At 40.1% G+C, this 23,855-nt stretch overlaps 1 protein-coding gene across 2 annotated transcripts in view; it reads left to right on the forward strand.

Moving 5' to 3' along the window:
* Positions 1–23,855, forward strand: part of LGR4 (leucine rich repeat containing G protein-coupled receptor 4) — a 120,812-nt gene that overhangs the window by 41,646 nt on the left and 55,311 nt on the right. For both annotated transcript variants that reach the window (XM_038407450.2, XM_038407451.2), the window contains exon 2: positions 15,166–15,237. In XM_038407450.2, the coding sequence (XP_038263378.2) occupies positions 15,166–15,237 (72 nt within the window). The remainder of the gene's footprint in view (positions 1–15,165; positions 15,238–23,855) is intronic.

The raw sequence follows: 23,855 nt of genomic DNA on the forward strand, positions 1-23,855 counted from the left end.
TGTCTACCTGGAGAGCATGTTGACTTGCACTGGATTTCTCTTCCATGCTATGATCTGTACAATAATTCAGTTGATTTTTTTTTTCAATTTAATTCCATACCATTTGTTAATGTAGAACATTAATAGTATTTGTGATTGCTTAATGGCTGGCATGCAGTGACTCAAACTAATTCAAAATAAGTCTTTGGATACAAGTATTGTTCTCTATATGGTGATGGCTTGATTGGTGTTTGAATAGGGTACATTACAGCTAGTTACTGTGTCTGAAAGAAAGCTAAGAGGACATGTTGGAAGAAAAACAGGATGGCGTGACATGGGAATGAGGAAGAAAAATAACTACTAACAAATAGTTTACTGCTGCTGTTGCAGGAACAGACTTATCTGGGGGGGAAAAAAACAAAAACCCATAGCCTTTGGGGCTATCCTAGTGGTAATGTTATGTACGTGCTTTCCTGAATCAGGGCCTACGTCTCATTGAAGTCGGTGGAATTTAAGCATTTACTTAATGCTTTGCTGAATATGATAGACTTCAGCATGTGCTTGAGGTGTTGCTGAATTGTAGCATATATTGCTATATAGGAAGCTTGTGTTCTATTTCTTAGAGCTTCTTGAGAAGAGTGTCACAATTCCCCTAAAAATTAGGACTTGCTACTATTCTGAGAACTGGTGGGTTCTCTTTGAAAGCATGTAAAACACACGAGCGCTGACATGTGCCAAATGAGTCATGGTCCACGGGAAGGGGGTAGAAACATGTTGCATGTTGAATAGCTATCCAAGTGTAACTTATTTCCGTTGGTACCAACATGGTGTTGCCACATCTCTGGGTTGTGTATTAATTATATTGAATAAAGAATTCTCAGTTAACACTCTGAGGTGTGATAGGCTACAGTGGGCTGTATTCAACCTGACAGTTGTCCAAGCTTTCCTCTGTTCCATCCCGCCCTTTTTCTAAACCTTGCATTTCAGTCTATCCTAGTTAACCGACTACATTCATTGCTTGTGTGTCTGTAGAAGGAAAATCCTGGGAGGTAGTTTGGTCTATGGGGGATACTGAACAGGAGAGCTAGGTTGTACTCCTCACTCTGCCACTGATCTGCTGGGTAATGTTGGGCAAGTCACTTAATCTCTCTGTGCTTCTGTTTCTCCTACCACCCTATGTCTGCCTCGTTCATTTAGACTGCAAGCTCTTCTAGGTAGGGACTGTCTCATTATGTGTGTCACGTTGTACTCCATTGATTTTATGAAAATATGCTAATGAGTGTGAAATAATATAACTGGAATATGCTTCATGTAAAGGTCTCTTGTAGGTATCATTACAAAGCTTTGATCTGAGTTTGTTCATCCTATTTGTATGAATGTATCATTCTTGTATCTAAAACTAGAAATATGAAGTTAACTCTGAGGTCCTATTGTAATTAAGCAAAGTGTGGTCTATTAATGGTAGTTTAGAATCTTGATGGAGCCCATTGAGTAGGACAATTGGCTGTATCTGGTTTATTTACCTACAAGCCTTCTTATGGACCTGGGGGCCAGCCTGTGGGTAATGAAGAATGAGATCTTACAGTGATATGTGTCCATGTAATCTAATACTGAAATTCGTCTTAAATCTGGTACTTTTCCATTTAGAAGGAAGGGTGGGGATTCGGTGAGACAAAGGATTCCCACCTTGGGCCAAAGCTATAAAAGAGGGTAGAACAGAACAAGGGAGGCTGCAGTCATGAGAATCCCCTAGTCACCACGTGAGCCGGAGACTGCACCGGGGAAAGGATTGGGCCCAGACTAGGAAGGAGTCTAGTCTGTCAAAGAAGCTTATTGGAACATCTCTGAGGGTGAGATTTACCTGTATTCAGTTTCTTAATGCATTAGGCTTAGACTAGCATGTTTTGTTTTATCTGTTATTACTTGGAACCACTTAAATCCAACTTTTTATATTTAATAAAATCACTTTTGCTTTTTATTGAACCCAGAGTAAGTGACTAATACCTGGGGGAGCAAACAGCTGTATATATATATATTTATATATCTCTCTCTCTATCAGTGTTATGGACAATTTATGAGTGTACCCTGCATAAGCTTTATACAGTGTAAAACAGATTCATTTGGGGTTTGGATCCCATTGGGAGCTGGGTATCTGGGTGCTGGAGACAGGATCACTTCTTAAGCTGTTTTCAGTTAAGTCTGCACTTTTGGGGCATGTGGTTCAGATCCTGGCATGTCTAGCTCAACAAGACAGGGTTCTGGAGGCACAAACTGGCAGAGAAAACTGGCTCAGAGGTAATCTCAGCACATCAGGTGACAGTCCCAAGGGGGTTTCTGTGATCGATCCCGTCACAATGTGTTTGCACAGTACTAGGCATCCAGAACTAATGTAATGCGTAATAAGCCCCTGTGATCGTTAGAAAGATAGAAGTGCTTGAGAAGTGGCAAATGTATTTGCTGTTGTGGGATTGTAACAATGTGGTGGCCTAATATTTAATATGAAGCATTTAGAGCATCACAGCAGATTTGGATGAAAGTTTAAATGTTTGGGTATTTCCTATCTCACGAGTGCCTCACAGGTATTAGGGAAAAGGAAACATGTCCCAAGCATTCCAAAATGTTCCCATGAATGAATCTCTGCATGTAAGGTGCTTATTGTCAACATCAAGCGGAAAATGGATACAAAAAGAATTTTTTTTGTGTGTGACGATGCTTAACGTAACAGCTGTTTAAGTTTGCAGTTGATGTTGAAAGAATTTATGGAGAGGACGTAAGTAAACTAAACCAAAAAACATGGAAATATTGTTCTTATGCCTGTTAGGGTCTCAATGAAAATTACACCTATATATTATGGTTTATATTATATATATTACACCTATATAGACAACTTATGGTTAGAGATGCATTTCTTCTTTTTATATTTCTGCTCTCTTTGTTTGGTTTAATAAACCCCGCTGGCAAAAGTGGGGTTGGTTTTTGTTATACACAATTGTCAATCATTCATAAATTCATGAATGGACTATTTACTTAAAAACAATCTCCCTTACCCTTTCTACCCCACCCCCAAAAATGGAAGTATGGGGTAGGGTGGGAATTGTGTAATTTTAGTAAAAAGCCTGTCGTTTTGACAAGCAGATATTATGTTCCTGTAGGTGGTCATGCACTATATTAATAAACTCTTGATTTAAAATTTTTTTGAAATGTCTTGAGTTTAAACTTGTTTAAAGAATCCCCCCTCCCAATTCACATACACCCCCACGCAGGCATCAAGAAAACGAGTGAAGCTGAAATCCCTAACCTTAAGTTGAGTACCCATGCTTTAAAGCTTTTCATAACTACCTGCCTTGTTTTTACCAAAAAGCTGAACATCATATTAACAGACCAAGGAAGGATAGTACAATGGTTAGGGTGCTAGCCTAGGACTTGGGATACCATGATTCATTTCCTTCTCTTACCACAGACTTCCTGTGTGACTGTCACTTAGGGCTTGTCTATACTTAAAATGCTGCAGCTGTAGCGCTTCAGTGAAGGTACTACCTATGCTGACAGGAGGGCTCCTCCCATTGACATAGGTACTCTGCCTCCCCAAGAGGCAGTAGCTAAGTCTACAGGAGAATTCTCCTGTCAACATAGCGCTGTCTACACTGGAGGTTAGTTTAGTTTAATTGCATTACTCAGAGGATTTTTCACACCCCTAAGCACTGTGGTTATACTGTCCTAATTTCCTAGTGTAGGCCAAGTCTTAGTTTCTCTGTGCCTCAGTCTCCCATCTGTTAAATGAGGGCTTAATAGCATTTCCTACTTCAGAGATGGTGTGAGGATAAATACAGTAAACACTGTGAGGTGCTCAGATACTGTGGTAATGGGGAGCTATATAGGTACCCACAATAGATTAACAAAGTGGCTTACCAGAAGGACAAATGGACATAAGCAAGAATATCTGGAATGATTTAAAACTTAGTTTTATATTTTAGTATACTAGTGATAAATTTTTCACTGACGTTTATCAGGGAAATTTAAGAGTATGAATTCAAATGGTTATCTTGCCAGAACTTATTCTTTTTTTAATTTTTATTTGACTTTCTAGTTAAAGGGCAAGTAGTGTAATTATTTAATAAATGTATTTGCAGTGCCCCCTACAATAGGGCCTCTTTTGTTGACCAGAGTAAAATACTATTTCAGTTTTTAAAATGCAAACCAACAAAAGCTTCTAAGTGCAAGCTTATGATGTAGAGCTCCCCGCCTGATATTTCCTTGCCTCCTGTTCATGATTTTACCCATTGGGATTGGCGTCCTTCTGTAGAATATGTCTTCAAGTTTGTTACACTACTGTATTGTGTTGCTTCACAGCCCATACAATTACAGTATAAAACAGTAGCTTTAGAAGCAAAGTAATGTGACTTTCTCTAAGACAATTGTTGGCCTCTGTTATCTGGAAGATACCAAGTCTTCCTCCATTTTTTTCCAACTCAGTGAATTTAAGGTTTGCTAACATTGCTTTGTTGATGGTCCTAGAGGCTAACAGATCCTCTCTTTATGCAGAGAACATGAATAAAGCGCAACACCTTGTCAGTGCAAGCTTTCCTATGCTATCCCTATGCCCTTCTGCTACACTCCAGAGGGACAGATAGATGGGAGGGTAGTTCTAGGATTGAGATCTAGTTTGTACAACACCAGCACAATGGGATCCTAGCCAATAAGTAGGCATCCTCGTTGCTATGGTAATACAAATAATAAAAAAAAGTTCACTTTGTCCTCTGCTAAGACTGCAGTTGATTGAAAGTTGTGGATTCAGCAATGTGAACATTTCCTAGTAGGAATTGAACTGAGACCACAAGACCCGTTTCAGCCACCGCAAAGCCTTTGTTCATCATTCTTTTGAACCTGCAGAGATTCAGTACATTAAAGATTTGTAATGAGGTGTGCACACACAGATTTCATGCAAGAAACTTAAAATGTGGGAATAACTCTTTGTGTAGTCTTAGTGGTCATTCTTTGTCTGCTGTGTAAAAAAACAAACACAAAACAATTTACCATAATAAAAATGAGAGACAGGGTACTGTTTGTGGAACATAGGTAATTTGGGGACGATGAGTGATATCCTCAAAGGGAGACACATTTGAGAGTTAGGTTGGTTACTGTTGTCCTGTCCTGGGCTGCATTCAAACTAGTGACCTAAAAGAGAGAGGTTTTGTATCCTCAGTACCAGCACAATGCAGTCCCATATCTTTCTGATTTTAGTTAACCTGAGAAGTAATATCAAAACACTGGCCAAGTCTACACTACAAAAATTCTCCAATAATTTCCCACCATTGGCAACATGGGTTGATCTCAATCAGCATTTGCAACATTGGGACTGCTAGTGTAGATGGGCTGCTAACTGTTCATAGAATTGTAAGACTGGAAGGGACTTTCAGAGATCATCTGGTCCAGTCGCCTGCACTCATGGCAGGACTAAGTATTATCTAGAGTCCATTCCTGACAGGTGTTTGTCTAACCTGGTCATAAAAATCTCTATCAACCTCCCTATTTATTCCAATGTTTAATCACCTGTACAGTTAGGAAGTTTTTCCTCATGTCCAACCTAAATCGCCCTTGTTGCAATTTAAGCCCATTGCTTCTTGTCTTATCCTCAGAAGTTAAGAACAATTTTTCTCCCTCCTCCTTGTAACAGCTTTTATGTACTTGAAAACTTATCATGTCCCCTCTCGGTCTTCTCTTCTCCAGACTAAACAAACCCAGTTTTTTCAATCTTCCCTCATAGGTCATGTTTTCTAGACCTTCTATCATTTTTGTTGCTCTTCTCTGGACTTTCTCCAATTTGTCTACATCTTTCCTGAAATGTGATGCTCAGAATGGGACACAATACTCCAGTTGAGGCCTAATCAGTACGGAGTAGAGTGGAAGAATTACTTCTTGTGTCTTGCTTACAACATTTCTGCTAATACATCCCAGAAAGATGTTTGCTTTTTTGATTCATATTTAATTTGTAATCCACTATGACCCCCAGACCCCTTTCTGCAGTACTCCTTCCTAGGCAGTCCTTCCCCATTTTGTGTGTGTGCAACTGATTGTTCCTTCCTAAGTGAAGTACTTTGCATTTGTCCTTATTAAATTTCATCCTATTTACTTCAGACCATTTCTCCAGTTTGTCCAGATCATTTTGAATTTTAATCTTATTCTCCAAACACTTGCAACCCCTCCCAGTTTGGTCCTGTCCACAAACTTTATACATGTACTTTCTATGTCATTATCTAAATCATTGATGAAGATATTGAACAGAATCAGACCTAGAACAGATCCCTGCAGGACCCCATTTGATATGCTCTTTCAGCATGACTGTGAACCACTGATGATTACTTTCTGGGAACAGTTTTCCAACCAGTTATGCAGCTCCGTCTAGGTTGTATTTCCCCAGTTTGTTTATGAGAAAGTCATGTGAGACAGTATCAAAAGCCTTATTAAAGTCAAGATATACAACATCTACTGCTTCCCCTCAGATTGATTTAGAGCTGCACTTGGCAAGGTTCTGCGACATGTTTAAACACATAGGCAAACTATCTATACTAGGGGTCCCATTATTGCTGAAACAGCAGCAGCAAATGTGGGGAATTTTTAGAGGCTGTTCCTTGTGTAAGTAGGCCTTTGCTAACAGAGATACGGCCTTACCTAATGGTTTTTGTACAATGAAGAGGACTTCATTCAAATGTAGATAACTCTGCCTAAGTTATTTTGTAAGTGTTATAATTAAATAATTCAGTGGCAGAGGGCCCAGATCTTGGAAAAGACTCAGTGGAGCCTACAGTATTACATGCTATTATCTTTCAGCAAACAGGTTAAGCTTGCTCAGAGGGAGCGTTTTACAGGGTTTTAAAGGTGCCTTGTTGAAACATGATGATCTTCTTTCCTTCAGTAGCCACTTCCCCCTCCCCCACCTTTTTAAACTTCACAAAAGGTGGAGGCAAGCTGGAGAGGCGAAAGGGAGAGGTTAGCCATTCATAAAGCATGAGGGGCTTTAAAGATTGGAGTCTTTCTGATTTCTCTAGGCAATCAGTTAGTGCTGACGCTCTGGCTAGGATCCAGTTCTCCTTTTTCATAGCTGGGCATTTCATGTCTTCAGACTCCTGCACATTCTTGCAAGCTGCAGTATTTGAAGTAAATCGGCTTGTTTTTTAAATGCAGTGTAAAACTGTTGCAGTAAAGGATCTATGCCACTAGCTCAGTGCATAATAGGCTAGAATAAATCCTTGTGAAGGAAAACATTGGGAATAGAAAGCACTAGTGCAGGGTCCCTGTGTGAAATTACTCAGGCAGAACTCCCCTCCATACATCCACTCCCCCAGTGCTGAGTGAATGGGAAGATTCCTTCAGCTGGGATGTGATAATTTTCACTGAGAAGTTGCAGGGGGAGTGCTGGTCCGTTTTCTGACATTTGAAATGTGAAACGTAATGACGATTCTGAGGCAATAGACGACAGGCAATTTAACAATGGGGAGATTCTGTGAAGGTGCGGAGAGAAGGCTGATATTTGCTGAGCAATTTGATAGGCTATCGTAAGTCTGCACAGGGTTTTTAGAAATGGTCTGGATCCTGAATGGAATGGGAATTGTTTATAGGATGGGCATGTGATTTTGCTTCCAGCTATATGTGAGGCATCAGGATACTGTGTTTCTGCTCATCTTGGAATCTGGGAAAGCTTGTCTTGGGGAGGCCATAGAGAAGAAAGCTGCAAGAGCCCTTGTCAGAGCACAGGGAGGCACAGATGCAGCTGTGTGGGATGGCATGGACCCCTTATCCAAGAATTTTCTGATTACTTCCTGTCTATATTAACAGCCCAGATTTCTTTAACAATGTGTATTTGCACAAGGGCACTGTTATAAAAGTTCATCTAGTGCAATATGTTGTCTCGCAAATCAAGGCTTTTGTTTCACTGCTGCGAATTGCGTAGGTGAAGGTTAATTCTCAAGTCTCTCTTCAGCACTGAGAGAGGAGCTCCAATGTTGCAGGCTGCTAACTGCATACAGTAAATGCATTTATTCTTTTTTCCCCCATGATGATTTAGCTGGTTGTATATCTATTTTAAATACAGGCAGATTTCACAGCTGCTAATGTTCTAACTGATCAGTGTTTAGATTTTTTTTAAAGTATTTTAAATATATTTACATTCTCATAGCAAGTGCAAGGGGAGGGATGACTTCATTAAATTAATATTAAACAAACAACAAAGGCAATGTTCATATGCAGTGTCAGAATATCCTGAAGGGAACATTCTGAAGCTGACTAAAGACAGAAAATGTTTTATCCTTAAACTCCTTTCTCCTCATTTCACATTCAGATGTGGCTTGTAAAAATCAGGTATTAAGGAACTGGACCCACACAAAGGGTTCTGGTTAAGGAACTCTGAGTTATACTGACAATTCAAGGAATCTTAGGCCTGGTCTACACTGGGGGGCGAGGGTTGTGAGTTAAGTCGGTCTAAGTTACACAACTTCAGCTACGTGAATAACATAGCTGAAGTTGATGTACTTAGAGACGCTTACTGTGGTGTGCTTCACTGCGGTACGTCGACTGCTGATGCTCCAATCAACTCCACCTAAACTTCTCACTCCGGTGGAATATCAGAGTCGACGGGAAAGCACTCGGCGGTTGATTTTTTGCGTCTTCACTAGACGCGATAAATCGACCACCGCTGGATCGATCACTGCAGAGGTAAGTGTAGACGTGCCTTTAGTGTACTAGCTTTGTTTTAACATCTGCTTAAAAGACATTATGAAAGAACAAAAAGGATGGGGTGATGGATTTATAAATGAAATAGGAATTGTTACTATAAATGATTTTGTCTTCAGTCCCTTGCTAAGTATGTCTGGGAAAACTCTCACCAAACAAGTCTAGTTTCTGGGTGTGTCCCCAAAGGTTAGGCCAATCTTGATAGACCTCTCCGTGACTTAGTGGATCACATTGCATCACAGCTGTGAGGAGAACAATGGTTTCAAGTCATTTATATTTTGTAGCTATAGCTCTCTCATGCCATCCAAGATGATGTGAATCAGGCCTGACTTGTTTCAGAGTAGCAGCCATGGTAGTCTGTAACCGCAAAAAGAACAGGAGGACTTGTGGCACCTTAGAGACTAGCAAATTTATTTGAGCATAAGCTTTTGTGAGCTACAGCTCCCTTCATCGGATGCATTTGTTGCATCCGATGAAGTGAGCTGTAGCTCGCACAAGCTTATGCTCAAATAAATTTGTTAGTCTCTAAGGTGCCATAAGTACTCCTTTTTTTTTTTAAGTCCTGACTTGGAATCCCTGACATGAGTATTCTGAAAAACGAGCTGGCTATGTTTTTCTGAAACTTGACCAAAATGCTGTATCTGAACTTCATCTAGAAAAATACTAGAAAGGAAGGGAAGACTGGTGAGTGCCCAGAAGTACTCCAACTGAATGAGGGAGGCCTGCAACCAGGCTTTTGTCTTTCAGGAGATCAGCCCTGCTGGTGGCTGTGGTAGCAGCTGCACAAAGGAACGGGTACCATCTTCTAGCAGTTACGTCTGCCTTATATGAAAAGGTAGCACCCGTAATGTGATTTTTAAACCGTTTCAGTTAAACGAGTACAAAATGCTGTATGGGCTCTATCCTGCTGGTTTAAACCTCACTTATTTTGGTGTTGCTTAAGTCAATTAGGAACAGGTTTAAACTAAACCAAAATGAGTCACTGTTAACCCAAAATGAACTGGTGCAAAGCCCAACTGGCAGGGTGGATAAAAATCAATGGGTTTTTTTTGGGAGGGATGGATTTTTTTTTTAATTTAAATATGATTTTATTTTGTTTTTAAATTATTTTTTTCTTTTTAAAAATAAACTTATTTGTATTAAATGCAGATTTAATTTTAAACTATGCTAAGGCCTAAACTTATTATAATCTCTCAAAACATTTAAATAAATAAAAATTTAAATTAAATAAATAAATATGCTGAGTTCATGAGCCTCTATCAAAAACATTGAGTTAAAGGCTGTTTTTCTGTATAAAGAACAAATCTGGAGAAAAATGTTTAACTTTTGAGGTCAAGCTTATAAATGTGACACAATAGGTCACGTCCTATAATAAGGGCTTGTTTTGTTTTAATATAAGTGTTCTGTACTGTCTTGTGTGTTCCTTTAAATTCCAGTTCCCATCGTATGGAACTTGATGCAAATCATGAGCAAGAAGTTAATCATCTCGTAAAAAAGCTATACATCATTCACCATTTTCTAACATATTAACTAATTTTACATTTTAGTAAGAATCTGAAAATATTAAGTTTTTTACTTAATTGCTTAAATAAATGTATATAGTTATAGTGTACCTGCCTAGGTAGCAAAAAAAAAAGTACCAAATCTAGTATAAAGGCTGTTACATTGTAAACCGACATTTTTAATGGTTATATCAACCAGTGAGAATGCACCTTTTCTTTAGAACAGTGATTTTCATTTGCGTATCCCTAAAAAATTTTAAATAGAGGTGCGGTCTCCTTTGGAAATCATAGACATAGTCTGCAGACTCCTAGGGGTCTGAGAACCACAGGTTGAAACTGAAGCACAATTGGAAAAATTTCAGAGGAGCAGCCGTGTTAGTCTGTATCCGTAAAAAGGAAAGGAGTATTTGTGGCACCTTAGAGACTAACAAATTTATTTGAGCATAAGCTTTCATGAGCTACAGCTCACTTCATCGGATGCATTCAGTGGAAAATACAGTGGGGAGATTTATATACACAGAGAACATGAAACAATGGGTGTTACCATACACACTGTAACGAGTGATCAGGTAAGATGAGCTATTACCAGTGGGAGAGCGGGGTAATGCATCCAATGAAGTGAACTGTAGATCACGAAAGCTTATGCTCAAATAAATTTGTTGGTCTCTAAGGTGCCACAACTACTCCTTTTCTTTTTTCACTTGATTCAGTCTATTTTCCATTTTTTTTATGCCTCCAATTGTCTGACATTACTTCAGCACAAATTTTTGTGGTGTTGATACAGCTTTCCCCCAAGAGTAAGTAATTTTAAATATTGTCCTTGCTAATTAAAAGAGCATTAGCAAGTGTGATTGAATCTTCTGACTTCACACTTGCAGCATAGATATCGATGTTACAAATAATGCTTGTGAATTCTTGTTTTTAAACTCAGTGACTTATTTCCATATAAGCAAATAAAAACATCTGTTGACTGCAATGTATACACAGTGTCCTTTTTTGTTGCAGAAAATTTTTCTTCTATAACTAAAATTCTGTTGGCTTTGTATTCATTTGGGAGATAAAATTTAGTCCTATTTTTTTCTCTCTGAAACGTTAATTGCTTTTATATGTTGATATCTGTGTTTCAACTTGCTGTTATGTATTGTTCTTCTGGAGGAAAGCATTTGGAGTACTCACCAGAAATCTAATCCTTTAAGAAACTGGTTATACCATGTTCATGAGCAAAACTAAGATGGCACATGTAACACAGAAGTAAATTCCAATATGAACCTTGTTGTATTAGCAACTTGAAAATGCAATGAAACTCTGTGTAGTAAAATCAGTTGTTTTTCCACAGAACAACTTTGCTCTGACTGGAGATTGACTCCATAATATAGGAGCAGAAGTTTCCATATTATAATGTGTCGAAACAATCTGAGTCTTTCTGCTTTGCTATGAATGGAGTTTCATTAAAAGTAGGCTTCAGTATATAACATATTTTGGAGGTTTGGTGGAAAAAACTACGAGTGTTTAAATCCCAGTAGTCTTGACTCAGATGGAGTCATGAGTTCTTGACATTTCTGAAAATCAGGCCTTTATAGCTATAAAAATTTTCATTCTGTCCTCTACTTTGTTGAGACTATTGGTTTCAACTGGATACAGTATCCTGTTCCTATCCTAAACTGTTTAGTGTTACCATGCACTGTTAAACAGCTGTCACATTTTACCTCAGAAGTAGCTGTATTCAAATCATGAGTGAAATGACTTGTGTGTGTGTCTGTATGTATATAAAAGGCATTTTGGATAATAGGCACTATCTAAACATTATTACTGCCATCCCAAATTATGAAACTATTAATAATAATTTAAAGAGTATGTTGTATGGATATTGTTTTAGGACACCCTACCAAAATAACATGAATTGTGGTGTTCTTGTATAACTTGTTATCCACTGGTGATTCCTCTGGGTCTCCCCTCCTTCCTCTTTTCTTTTGCCTAATTCATAAATACTTTAGTTAAGCACTGGAAGGGGAGTCATCTGGGAAAGGAATGGCCTAGCCTGGGTGTGTGAAATGCATGCATTCATGACAATTTGAAAAATGCAGGGAGGAGGAGAGTAAAAGTTGCAGCCTCCTGTGGAGCAGACAGCTGACAATTCATGTATCTGATACTTTAATTTACTTTTCTACACAAGAAGAAAAATGTACAACCCACAGCAACTGCAACATCCCATGGTACCCAAGCTGTTGCTGAGATACAAAGCACCTTTATAAACAGACTGTAGAGCTCACCAATAAAGCACCTCTCATTTGACTCCGTGAATTTAATGAGGGAGTCTGGACTGTGGTTCATGTTTTAGTCACTTTCACAGCTGGGTTTGTGTTACATCTTATTCTGGTCTCCTGTATTCTTGATTTACACTGGTGTAATTCTGTCACTTGCAGTGAGGTAATTCTTGATTTGCCAGGTGAAATCAGAACTGGGCAAACATCTTGGTGAAAGAAGCAATTGCCAGTAAATGCGATGTTGCTCAGTGTATATAAGAATTATTTGCTATCATTCTGCTAGTGCTCTGTGCGCATGTGTGTGGAAATTAAGCAGCAGGGGAGCAGCAAATGAGCAACTGGTTATTTATCCATTGGGTGAGCAAAGAGAGCCTGATGTAAATTCCATCAAGTGCCAGCTTGATCTCTTTCTCTGTGGCAAAAAATAGGATTGTTTTTCAATAACCAATATGTGATTTCAGCAGGCCTATTGGCCTTGTAACATACTTGGATGTTTATTATAAATATAGCTACTTTTTTCTTTATGAACTATGACTAGATGTTGTGGCCTGACAGTTGCAGGAATAACATGGACATTACCTGTAGAGTTTTCAGGAAAAAGCTACTTGGTATATTGAGGGTATATTTTAATGTACATTATATGGAAGCTGACATGTTTTCATCTCCTATTCTGACACAAGGCAGGGCTCAAGCCTTGGAGGTTTATTCCCTCATGAAATGACCTTTGTGGCTGCCAGCCGTCAGAGGGTCTGGAGACTTCCTTTGGTCGTTAGGAGCCTGCACATGTTAAAGTTAGTACCAAGTCTCCTATTGAGAAAAATAGTGAAAGATTTGGCCTTGGCCATGGAAACTGCTTTTGATTCTTCAGCAGAATACTTTTCTTTTGCTGCCACAAAATGGCTGATAAGGAATTTGTGCCACACTCTTCTGTAGGGTAGTATCTGAGTGAGCTCAGCTGTTTTATTTCTAGAAGTAGTGACTCTGCTTTTCAGGTGGAGAGTTTCAAAAGTAATGGTGGTGCAGGCTATAAACACATGCTTGTAGAATTCCGCAACTGCTCATGGCCTGTAGTTCTTGCTCCCCTGGCTGATGAGCCCTACAACTTCTGGCTTGGTCAGTGTTTCTGGTTTTATTCCATCACAGGATTCTGCAGCAGAACAAATGCTCATCTGGACAGGCTGGACTTTTATGGAGCCAGGATCTCAAACTAAACAGGTCTAATATGGATATAGAAGATCCTGCCAATTTTTTTTTTCTGAGTATAGCCCTTCGGTACCAAACAGATACCATTCCCAGTGGTTGAAATAACAGACTATCCTCTGGTCTGGTTTTAATTGCAAATAGGGCATGTGGAATGACAAGAAAAAATAAATGACATCCATGTGTTTATTGGCTAAAGGATAGATGTACTTGTGTGTGTATTGCTGATATGAGACGCACCTCTGTCTGTACTCGGATGCAGGAACATCTGGTGGTTCTAGGCCGACTATGTCTTCCACGCATTTTCTGGAAATAAGAAGGCATGTAACTTGCATTGTTTAGGTGATAGGTGTTGCTGTGCATTCCATAAAGAAAGAAAGTTTTCTCAAGCTTGATGCCAGAGTGAGGCTTTGCTCTGATTTGGAAGACCGATGATGCAAGGGAGATTGGAAGAACATTGCAGCTGTGGTATTAAGTCTTCTTTACACGTTTTTTTTTTTTTTTAATTAAAATTGAAGGGCAGTAAAAGTGGGAAGTAAAAATAAAAAGGTTAAATAATAAAAATTAAATTTGGCAGCTGTTTAAACTTAATACTTGTCAAATCAAATTCTTGATTCTGGCCATGTTCTCTCGCTTTTACTCAGGTTGAGTAGTACCTTACTTCACGAGTAGTCCCACTGATTTCATGATAGGCATGCAACTAATGTGTGGAGGTTTTTTTCCTATTCACTCCACTACTCATGGAGCAAAGTGCTACTCAACATGAGTTGAGGGTGGTGGAGTTGAGTTTGCCACTTACTGCCAATATAAAAACAAGAAAGAATTGGTCTGCATACCGATCATGTAAGCACTTGCTGCTTGCATGATGTGCTCCTGGGCTAAAAATGAATTATACTTAAAACTATTACCTTGAGGACTTTTATAGGTTTTGCAGAAAATATGACTGCGGTAGAGCTGGGGCATGTTTCTGCTATTCTTTTAAGCTGTTTCAAAAGCCACACTTGCCTGAAGGTCTTTATTTTATCAAGTCTCAGTGCATGTATTTATTTATTTAAAAAAAAACCAGACATTACAGTATGAATATTTGAACACTGGGTGGTCACATTTTTTACAGGCGGTGGTTTCAGAGCAGTTTTAGTTATGTGTATCAAGAGTGTGTGTGTGTGTGTGTGTGTGTAAAGAGTCAGTAAAATCAGGACTGGAGAAAATAGGTTTCTAATAGGCTTTCCCCTCCTCTCTTTTGTAACTTCAAGGTATATTTTCCCCCTTCTGGTTGTCAGAAGAAAGCCTTTGGTATCAATCTTTCATGATGCTCTATATTTTTAGATCACCACACTGTGAAAGTTTAGCCTGCAAACTCCTACAGATACCACAATATTACACTGGTACAGCTTTTTCTGTTATCTCAGCAGCTGATCTATTTAAATTTACTTCATGTTCTAAATTGTAACATTGCTTATCATTTGATCCATTTGTGTGTTCGTCTTTCCCAGGGATATCAGTATGAACAACATCACAAAGCTACCAGAGGATGCATTTAAGAACTTTCCTTATCTTGAAGAGCTGTAAGTATTTCACATGTAAAGTCAGGGCTGTTTTTACAGTGCTGTGGGGTGGTTGTGCAGTTAACCTGAAAATGGATGGGAAAGCAAATTGTATTGTTAGGATGAGCTGTGAACAGAGAGAACAATTATACCTTTTAAAAAAAGACACATATGTTTGAAAGCCAGAGTGGTTAATGCTAGTAATGAGAGACTTTTTACAGTAATTATTTTAATCATGACTACAGTGGTGACGCATACTAATCATAGTGTTATCCAGAGATAACATAGGAGAAGTGTAATTGCCATTGTTTCCAATGGAGTTACAGTATAGTTATTGCACAGCTTCCATAAATACATTGTTTCAGTTACTGTGCAGTTAACTCCCATTACTCCTATAGGTGACAGAGGCAGCATGGTGTAGGTCAGGATGAATTTGAAAAGAAATAGAGGCCTTGTGTTTACAGCTTCTTTTTATAATTCGTTCTTAGTTTTAGCAGGGCATCTTCCCTTGTCCTGTCTCCCCCTCCCCTCACACATCGCTCAGCTACCTCACATCCAGCCTCATCATTAGGCCCCAGTTCAGTAAGCGTGATCCTAACTTTATGCACATTAGTATTCCTGTTGACTTGAATGAGACTATTCACTCATGGAAGTACTCTGCTGAACTGGGGCCTTAATTCAGAATTCTGAGCAGCTGAAGCCCCCTGTAAAAATGAAGCAAAAAAGTTATGATGTAGATTCTATTTGAAAGGTCTAAATATTTCTAATTATTTTTGTGTTTCAACAGGAAAAGGGACAAGACTTTATCTTAGTAAGAATTACCACTTCAATAACAGTAATAAATTGCACTTAGCCACTCTGTGTCTTGGTTTCCCCATCTATGGGGAAAGGAGGATAATGCTACCCACCTTTTGCAAAGAGCTTTGAGGTGTTCTAATAAAAAGCAATATACAAGTGAAATTTCTGTTTCCCCCTTGACTATGAGTTGGGTCATAATTTCAGTCTTTAAAAGTGCTTTGAGATGATAAATGCTGTTAACCTTGTCTGCGATTTTGTCTAGACTGGGAAAGGAAATTGAATTTCAAAATGTGTTAACTAAAATCCCCCTGGTTAAAATGTTTTAAATACATTTTTCAAACACAACTCATCTTCCCCATTTAGAAAAAGGCCTTGTGAGGTAAGGCAGCATTATCGTTACTTCACAGATGAGGAAAGTAAGGCACACAGAGGAAAAGCCATTTGTACAAGAACATATAACACAGTGAGTCAGTAACAGATCTAGGAATAGATTGCAGATCCTTTGGCTCCCAGTGTCCTACTCCAACTGTTGCATCACACGTTTTCCCTGGTAGGGTTGAGGTATTGTGTAAAAATGTGGAGACGGTGATACAGTGATTTTGATATCACTGTAAAGTACACGTGACCCCAAGATTTTCACTTTGTTTTGTACATGATTCTGGTTCAGGTCAATAGGCCTGTGAAGCAAAGATGAGTTTATTCAACCCAGGCTAACTGTAAATGAGATTCCTTATATTAATGTACTCAAAAGAACTGTCTTCTCCCATCAGGCTCTGGTCACCCCACGTCAATAAAATCTAGAACTGTTTAGTGAAGTAATATAGTTGCTTTCAAGATTCCAGACCGTGTTTTCTCCCACACCATAATTTTAAAAATGTAGCAGTGCTACACTGAAAATGGAACAGTGTAAGAAAAGTTTGTGTCATGGCAGGAGGTGCCGACTACATGCAAAATTACAGGCTTGGAAGGCTCAGCTGGCTCAGGATTTAGATTGTCTGACCCCTCCCTAAGTGTTTTATAATAGATGTAAATGTGTTTCTGGGTTTTGTGTGTTTAAGTTTCCAGTGCATCTTATTTGTTTTGTTTTCTGTCCAGGGTTTTCTCAAATTCCTCGCCTGTTCATATTTCACACTAAATTTAAAAACCAGTCTTCACACAGACTGTGGGATCCTTCAGTTTTTCCCTATAAGTAATGAAGCAATAAAACCTAACTGTGTGGGTGTGCACTTCATTATGTAATCTCCATAAACCTTGGGGTGTGTCATGAAGTAAGGAGGCAAAAAGGCAGAGCCTTCAGCCACCATATACTTGTGCTTTATTGCTCAAGAACCATACTCTACAATGTATCTCACTGGAAATTGTAATGCTGGAATTTGGGAGGGGGAAAAAACAATCAGACCTGGCTTTAAACTAGGCTGTAGTTCTGAACATCTGCATGTTTTAAATCCTTGCTAGCATAGTTATTTGATGTATCAAAATAAACAACTCAAAAAATTAGAATGAAATTGGTATTTGTCAGACATTATTTCTGACACATTCATATCTTTGTTGCAAAAGAAACCATCCTAGAGTCCTTTCTATGTGGGAGTCGCGTAGGCCCAAGAGCTGAGGTGTGTTTTTTTGTTTTTGTTTTGTTTTTAAGGCTATTCCATTCCTTTCTCTGCATGGCAGTGGGGCAGGGGGGAGATGCGCACCCCCACTTCACAAGCAGCAACAATTTTAGCTATATCACCGCTCTATCCCTGTCCTAAAAAGCACCCATCACCATTACTGTACCATGGGACACTCGAGTGCAGCATCTGGAATCCCCAGAAGCACTGAAACTAAAACCTACCCAACCTATTCAGTCCAACCTATCACTGATACAAGAAGACTCCATCTAAGAAAAAATCCCCAAGGTGATCAACGCCAAACAGGCAACTGCTGCATATTCTGCACCTCTCAGATGCCACAGTGACTGGTAGAATTGCATCAGCTGACAACCAGTTACCTTAGACTTGTACAGGTGAATGCAAGGTTGTTTGTGACAATAGTCTGTGAACTGATCACAAGGTTCCTGACCTGACATGCATCATAAAAATTGGGTTTGGTGATTAAGTCAAACCGGCAGAAGCCCCAGCCATTCTCTGTGAGATACCTAATACATCGTGGGTTTACAGTGGCCAAGAGTGGATGCTATGTGATCATAATTTCATCCAGTTTACAATAATAAGCAAGATTCTGTCTCCAAAATAAAAATATTTGAGTCTGCTCAGCTGGAATGTGAATGCAGTGGAAACAAATCATGAAGACTCTTCTAACTTATATATCAGACTTAATCATTTGACAAGAATTTAGCCACATTTCTAGAAGAATTAGTCAAGCTTCAACTGAGGTTCATTGTCCTGGGAGACTTCAAATTCCATGTAGAAAAATAATCTGACATAACAGCCCAAGATATGCTATGAGCCATGACGGACCGGGTTTTGCCCGGGCCATCTCAGACTGCATGTGCAGCTAGATGCATGCCTGACCTAGAACTTTAGAAGCACTGAAAGCATACCATACTCCTGAAAGGGCCACGACCAGCACTTCTCAAGAGTGTTTAAAGGGACCCATTCTTGCCCATTCAGTGAACTGATTCTCCCCTCAGAGCCACCTGGACATTTTCTGTGACCGGAAGATCTTGAAAGGGACAAGCTCCTCATCTAAAAAGAGGTCCACTTCAAAAAACAAAACCAGCAAGATCTTAGAGAGCCTTGTTGAATGAAAACTGAACTGTTACTCTGTGGGACTCCTTGCCAGAGGAGGAGAGGCAGAGGCAAAGCCTGATGAGATCTAGGTGTGAGATGCATCTTTTCCTTGATAACTCAGTACTTAGGAATGACATCCTTAAAACTGACCCAAGAATCCCAACTTTGCACCTCCTCGCGGAGAGGAATGGTGAGGGACCTCTCCTTTTTGATATGGGCATTCATTCTTTTGATTTGAAAGGTGCTTCATAAATACTTTAAATAGTTAATGAGCAGAACCCCATTATGCCAGATAAATCCAAACAAAAGGGCATTTTTTTAGGTCCTCAGCTTTCCCCCCTGCCATTTTAGGATGTTTGGAGCAAGAGGACCAAGTGGCCAGCTTGGAGAGTGGAAAATTTCCATGGGCACTAGTGACAAAACAACAGTGCGCAGCACTGCCATAGAGGAAGTAGAGTGGAGGCGTGCAGGAGGCAACAACTGCACTTCTGCAGAAGTTGGGGTCCCCAGATGGCAGGTAATCCCCCATCTGTGCAGCTCCTAAGCCATGGAGGAATGGAGCTCTACTCTAATGGGTCTTAGGAGCTCTGGATGGCAGCTGCTGCCTCCTGCTGCATAGCTCCTAAATCATACAGGAATAGAGCACCACTATTACAGGGCTTCAAAAGCTCTCCATGCAGGAGACTTCCCCTGCAAATATCCTCCTGCTGTTCCAAAAAGACAGTGCTTCAGCCCCACCTGCCGCTGCCTGCCTTCTTCCTCAGTTTTGCAACACCTCGGTTTATCCTACCATCTCACAATCTATTAACATTGCCAAATAATGTCACAGAATTTTATGATGCCTAAATGGAGGCAGATAGATGCATAATTTAGGACCCTGCGCCTTGCAAAACAAAAAGGAGTAAGGTTCATTTGAAGCAACTATTTTCGTTGCGTTAGGGAAGTGGATAGTTTGAAGGCCTGTCAGATTTTAAACAGGATCCTTTTTTTAAATGCTAAGATGAATATTAACAAAATTAAAAGTAGCTCTAAGCGTCCTGGCATGTAAAAGCTTATCTCCTAATTAAAGGTGCAGGCAACATCACTAAGTATCTGATCTGCAAGCCCATCCAGTGGTGTTTGATGATTAAATGACATCCTACATGCAAATAATTGCAGGTACGAATAGGGTAGGCCCAACTAATTCTCAGCTGAAAATCAGGCTCTGGGTATATGTGCTGTGCCTGCTGCTGTTCACCCTCCCCATACACTTACGGCAGAGAAACTCACAGTGCACTTTATCATATGCCTTGAGGATTCTTGCAATCTTTATAAATGTTGTTGTAAAACTTCTCCATCTTGCTGTAACTGATACTCATCTGGAAGTAATTTGCAAGTGACTGAAACTGCAGTGGTCAAAGTCGTTGAGGAGCAGACCACCAAGGCTTTTGCCACAGCAGTTAATGAGGTATATTCTCTACAAAATGTTAACATTAACATGCTACATCCCTGAACTTGATATGGAAACTTGAAATCCTGGAAGAATTTGGCCGCAGTTTCCTAACCAAACTTATAAAGTATTTATAGACTGCTACAAGAGCAATGCAGCTAGATACTACAGTGTTTTTGAAAAGCATAAACCATTTGCTAATATGAATTCTTAACTGAAAAATCAGTCTTAATGATGTCCTGATGCATTTCTAAATGATTTGTTAGTTCCTTCTGATATTTAACCCCCTTTTTACAGTGTCATGCAGGGTTTTAGCCATGTGATTTCCACTGACTTTGTTTGTTGCATGACTTACCAAATTAATCCAAGTACTCTAATCCATCAGTTCTTCAAAAGGCTTTTCATTTTCAGGATATGTAACTGCAGGTAACTTTATAGGGTGAATGGAGAGGCTTAACTTATTCAAAACAGAATGTCTCCTTGACTTTATGACCTTTGGCTTGTTTTCTTTTCCACTTTCAGCTTTTTAAACCTCTGGCTCCTTATTTACCCTGGGTGAGTGTGTAAATTTTAAGTGATAAGATCCAACACCCCAGTTCCTTATCTGTACATGAGGGCTGGTAATGGAGAAGTAAGTGCCCCTGCTAGGGAATGGTTAATTTAAGCCGATAGTCCTGCTGCTTCTTTCTGGGGAGTTTCAGTGCCTCATGTCCATATTTGCCATAGTAATTTATTAATTTGTTTTGCTGGGTCAAAATAGCATTTGGTCCTGTATATGAAACATGTGCTCTAAATCCACTCAACTGTAGCTTGGAGGTGTGTATTATAAACATTGCCTTAATGTATTGGGAGAATGCTCTCTCCGCTGCAACATTCATGAACTCTCCAAAGAGCAAGGGGGAACCATTTTGTCCAGCAAGGAGTACTGAGACTTCTTGAAGAGTTGAGAGATACTGGGGCTTTTGAGGTTATGGGTGGGGACAAAATGGGAGATCCAGTAAGTGGTGGGAGATATTGCTCCTTAAAGGTTGAAATTTGTTAGAGTTGAACCTCCAAACAGTCCTAAAGGGATTATTTTGCTTCTAGTCTCATCCTAACCAAATTGCAGAGTGCTATTCCAAAAAACTATTGTAAACCCAACACAGCCAGGCTGTGAGTAGCTCTGGCCATGTAATATATATTTTGTAGATATATATATTCTAAGGCAGAAACAGCTTAAATGTCTTCACCAAGGACACATGTTGTATGTCTACAGTGCAATGTAAGCCCAGGATTAGTGGGACTTGTGTCAGTTGACCCATGTTAGGAAACCCTGGCTTTGAGAGTCTAGATTGTACTTTAACCCTTTTTCTAATCTGTGCTCAAACCTAGGCCTCTGGTGTCCACACTGTGGTGTGCAAACCCGAGTCAAAGTAACCACAGCCGAGTCCCTAGCATTCCCCACACTCCCAAAATGTAGCTGCTCTAGCCCTAGGACCATGGTGCACTGGGAACACTTTAGCGTTGGCTCTGCATGTTACAGGAAGTTTGAAGCAGCTCACTTTGCAACTTGCTCGGTTTGCTCTCCATTGCAAGCCCAGTATCCTCTCCGATAGCGTGCTTGCAGATCGGAGATCAGAAGAGAATGGGTTAACACTTATCTGAGTTGCTGCCATTTGCAAAGGGAGGATGACAGCTTCTGTTTTCCGTAGAATGTTTTGCAGATTGTTGGGATAGAGAGGACTAAGGAAGTTGTCCTTAGGAAGTTGGAACTGTAGGATATTTCTGGCAGACTCCTGGGACCCAAGTCAAGTGGGGCTGTGTCTACACTGCAAAATAATAGTGTTCAGGCCCTGGGTCCCAGCTTAACTTGAGCTCAACCCCTCCAGCCCTGCAAGGTTCTGGGAGTCTCGGTTCGACTCCTGGGTTAGTGCAGTTGGAGTGTAGATGCAAGGGGCGGGGATAGGGAAGGGGTTAGGCTTGAGACTGGGCTAAAGCATGTTCTCGCATTTCAATGAAGACAACCTGTGGTGAGTTGGTGCAGAGCTGAGAATATAAACTGGGATCTCTGTCTCCAAATTGCATGGGGTAACCAATAGATCACTGACCTGTGAATGTGAAAATATTGAGAAGTAGATCATGTTCAATAATACAACTATTGGGAAAACAATGGACAGTGACATTACGCTTGTGCATTGACGCTGACTTCCCCTCTACCCGGCGGGTGCTCGACCCCTCCCGCCCCTGTATTGCCCTCACCTCACCCCCATTCCACCCCTTTCCCAAAGTCCCCACCTCCGTTCCACCCCCCTCCCCCAATCCCCCAACCTGCCCTGCCTCTTCTCTGTCTCCTCCCCCTCCCTCCCAGAAAGTCCTAAGCGCTGCCAAACAGCTGTTAAGCAGCAGGGGGTGGGAAGCGCTGGGAGGGAGAGGGAGGAGGAGCGGGGACACAGCACGCTCGGAGGAGGGGGGAGCTTGGCCGCCGGTGGGTGCAGAGCACCCGCTAATTTTTCCCCATGGAGTCAGCACCTATGCACTTGTGTACATATGCTCCTCGACAAATAGTATTCATGGCCAGTCCATATACTGTGAAATATAACCAGCTTCATCACCAGTACCAAGTTAGCTAAGGAATACAAAATCTTTTATGGAGCAACTCTTGAATTTGTATCCATAAAGGCCAAATTACACTAAGACTTCTCCAGTTATAAAATATGTAGGGGTTAAGGGAATTGGTTGTTGCATTGAAGCTGATGGTGAATTATTAGAATAGGACAAGTGAGGCCTTTCTCCTTTCTGTAGGAGTAGGGGGGAAGGCTGACCACTTGTTTTGAGATGGGTAAATGGAGCAAGAGATATAAAAGTAACTGTAATTTACCAGGGGAGGGAGAATGAAGAACTGCTCAATGTTTAATTGCCTCTGTGCAATTTACTGCACTAAAATGCTCGTGGTCGGAATTAACCATCTTGTTTCTGCTTTAGAATTTTCTGACCATTGCATTTAATAGACGGTGTTTGTTTTGGGAATAAAAGAACTAATTAAAATGCACGCTGACGGTAGAAAATGAGGTGTGTGGTGTTTTGCATTAGGATTGCAGTCAGGGAGTATCTGCAAAGAAAAAGACTAACTTACTAAAAAGAGTTACTTTTTCCTCTTGGCTGTAGCTGAAGATGACCACCTGGCTGAAATTTTACAGCTGCTTGCATTCATAGTATCTATTTCAGTGTGTAATTTAGATGCCCCTTTTGTTCCTATTTCTTCATCAGCACTAAGCTGCAGTCTCCTCCCTTTTTGATTATTAGTTTGGTTTTACAAATAATAGTGTGTGGCGTTTATATCAAGGCCACCAGGGCTGAGCTCTGCTAGTATGAGAAGAAGCCTGGACTAGAAGAGGCATCCTTCTGGGTTCCAGGTGGAAGATGTTTCATCTGAATGTAAGCAAATGTGACTTTTAAATGGAGGTGGTTTAGAATAGCATTAGCACACCCTTTTTAAAGTGGTATTGAGCACTCGGGTGTTTAAGGTGATAATAAAAAGATGAATAATTCTTTCCTCACTAACATAAAGATATAGGAAGCCAGTGACAAAGAGCCTGTCAAGTCTGCAAAAATAAGGCCCTGTCTTCACTAGGAAAAAAGATGTGTTTGTTAGCTAACTCATAGTCACGTCCTAGTGAAGACAAGGAAGTTTGTAGTGTTGG

Source organism: Dermochelys coriacea, chromosome 6 (assembly GCF_009764565.3).
Source record: "Dermochelys coriacea isolate rDerCor1 chromosome 6, rDerCor1.pri.v4, whole genome shotgun sequence".
Taxonomy (NCBI): domain Eukaryota; kingdom Metazoa; phylum Chordata; order Testudines; family Dermochelyidae; genus Dermochelys; species Dermochelys coriacea.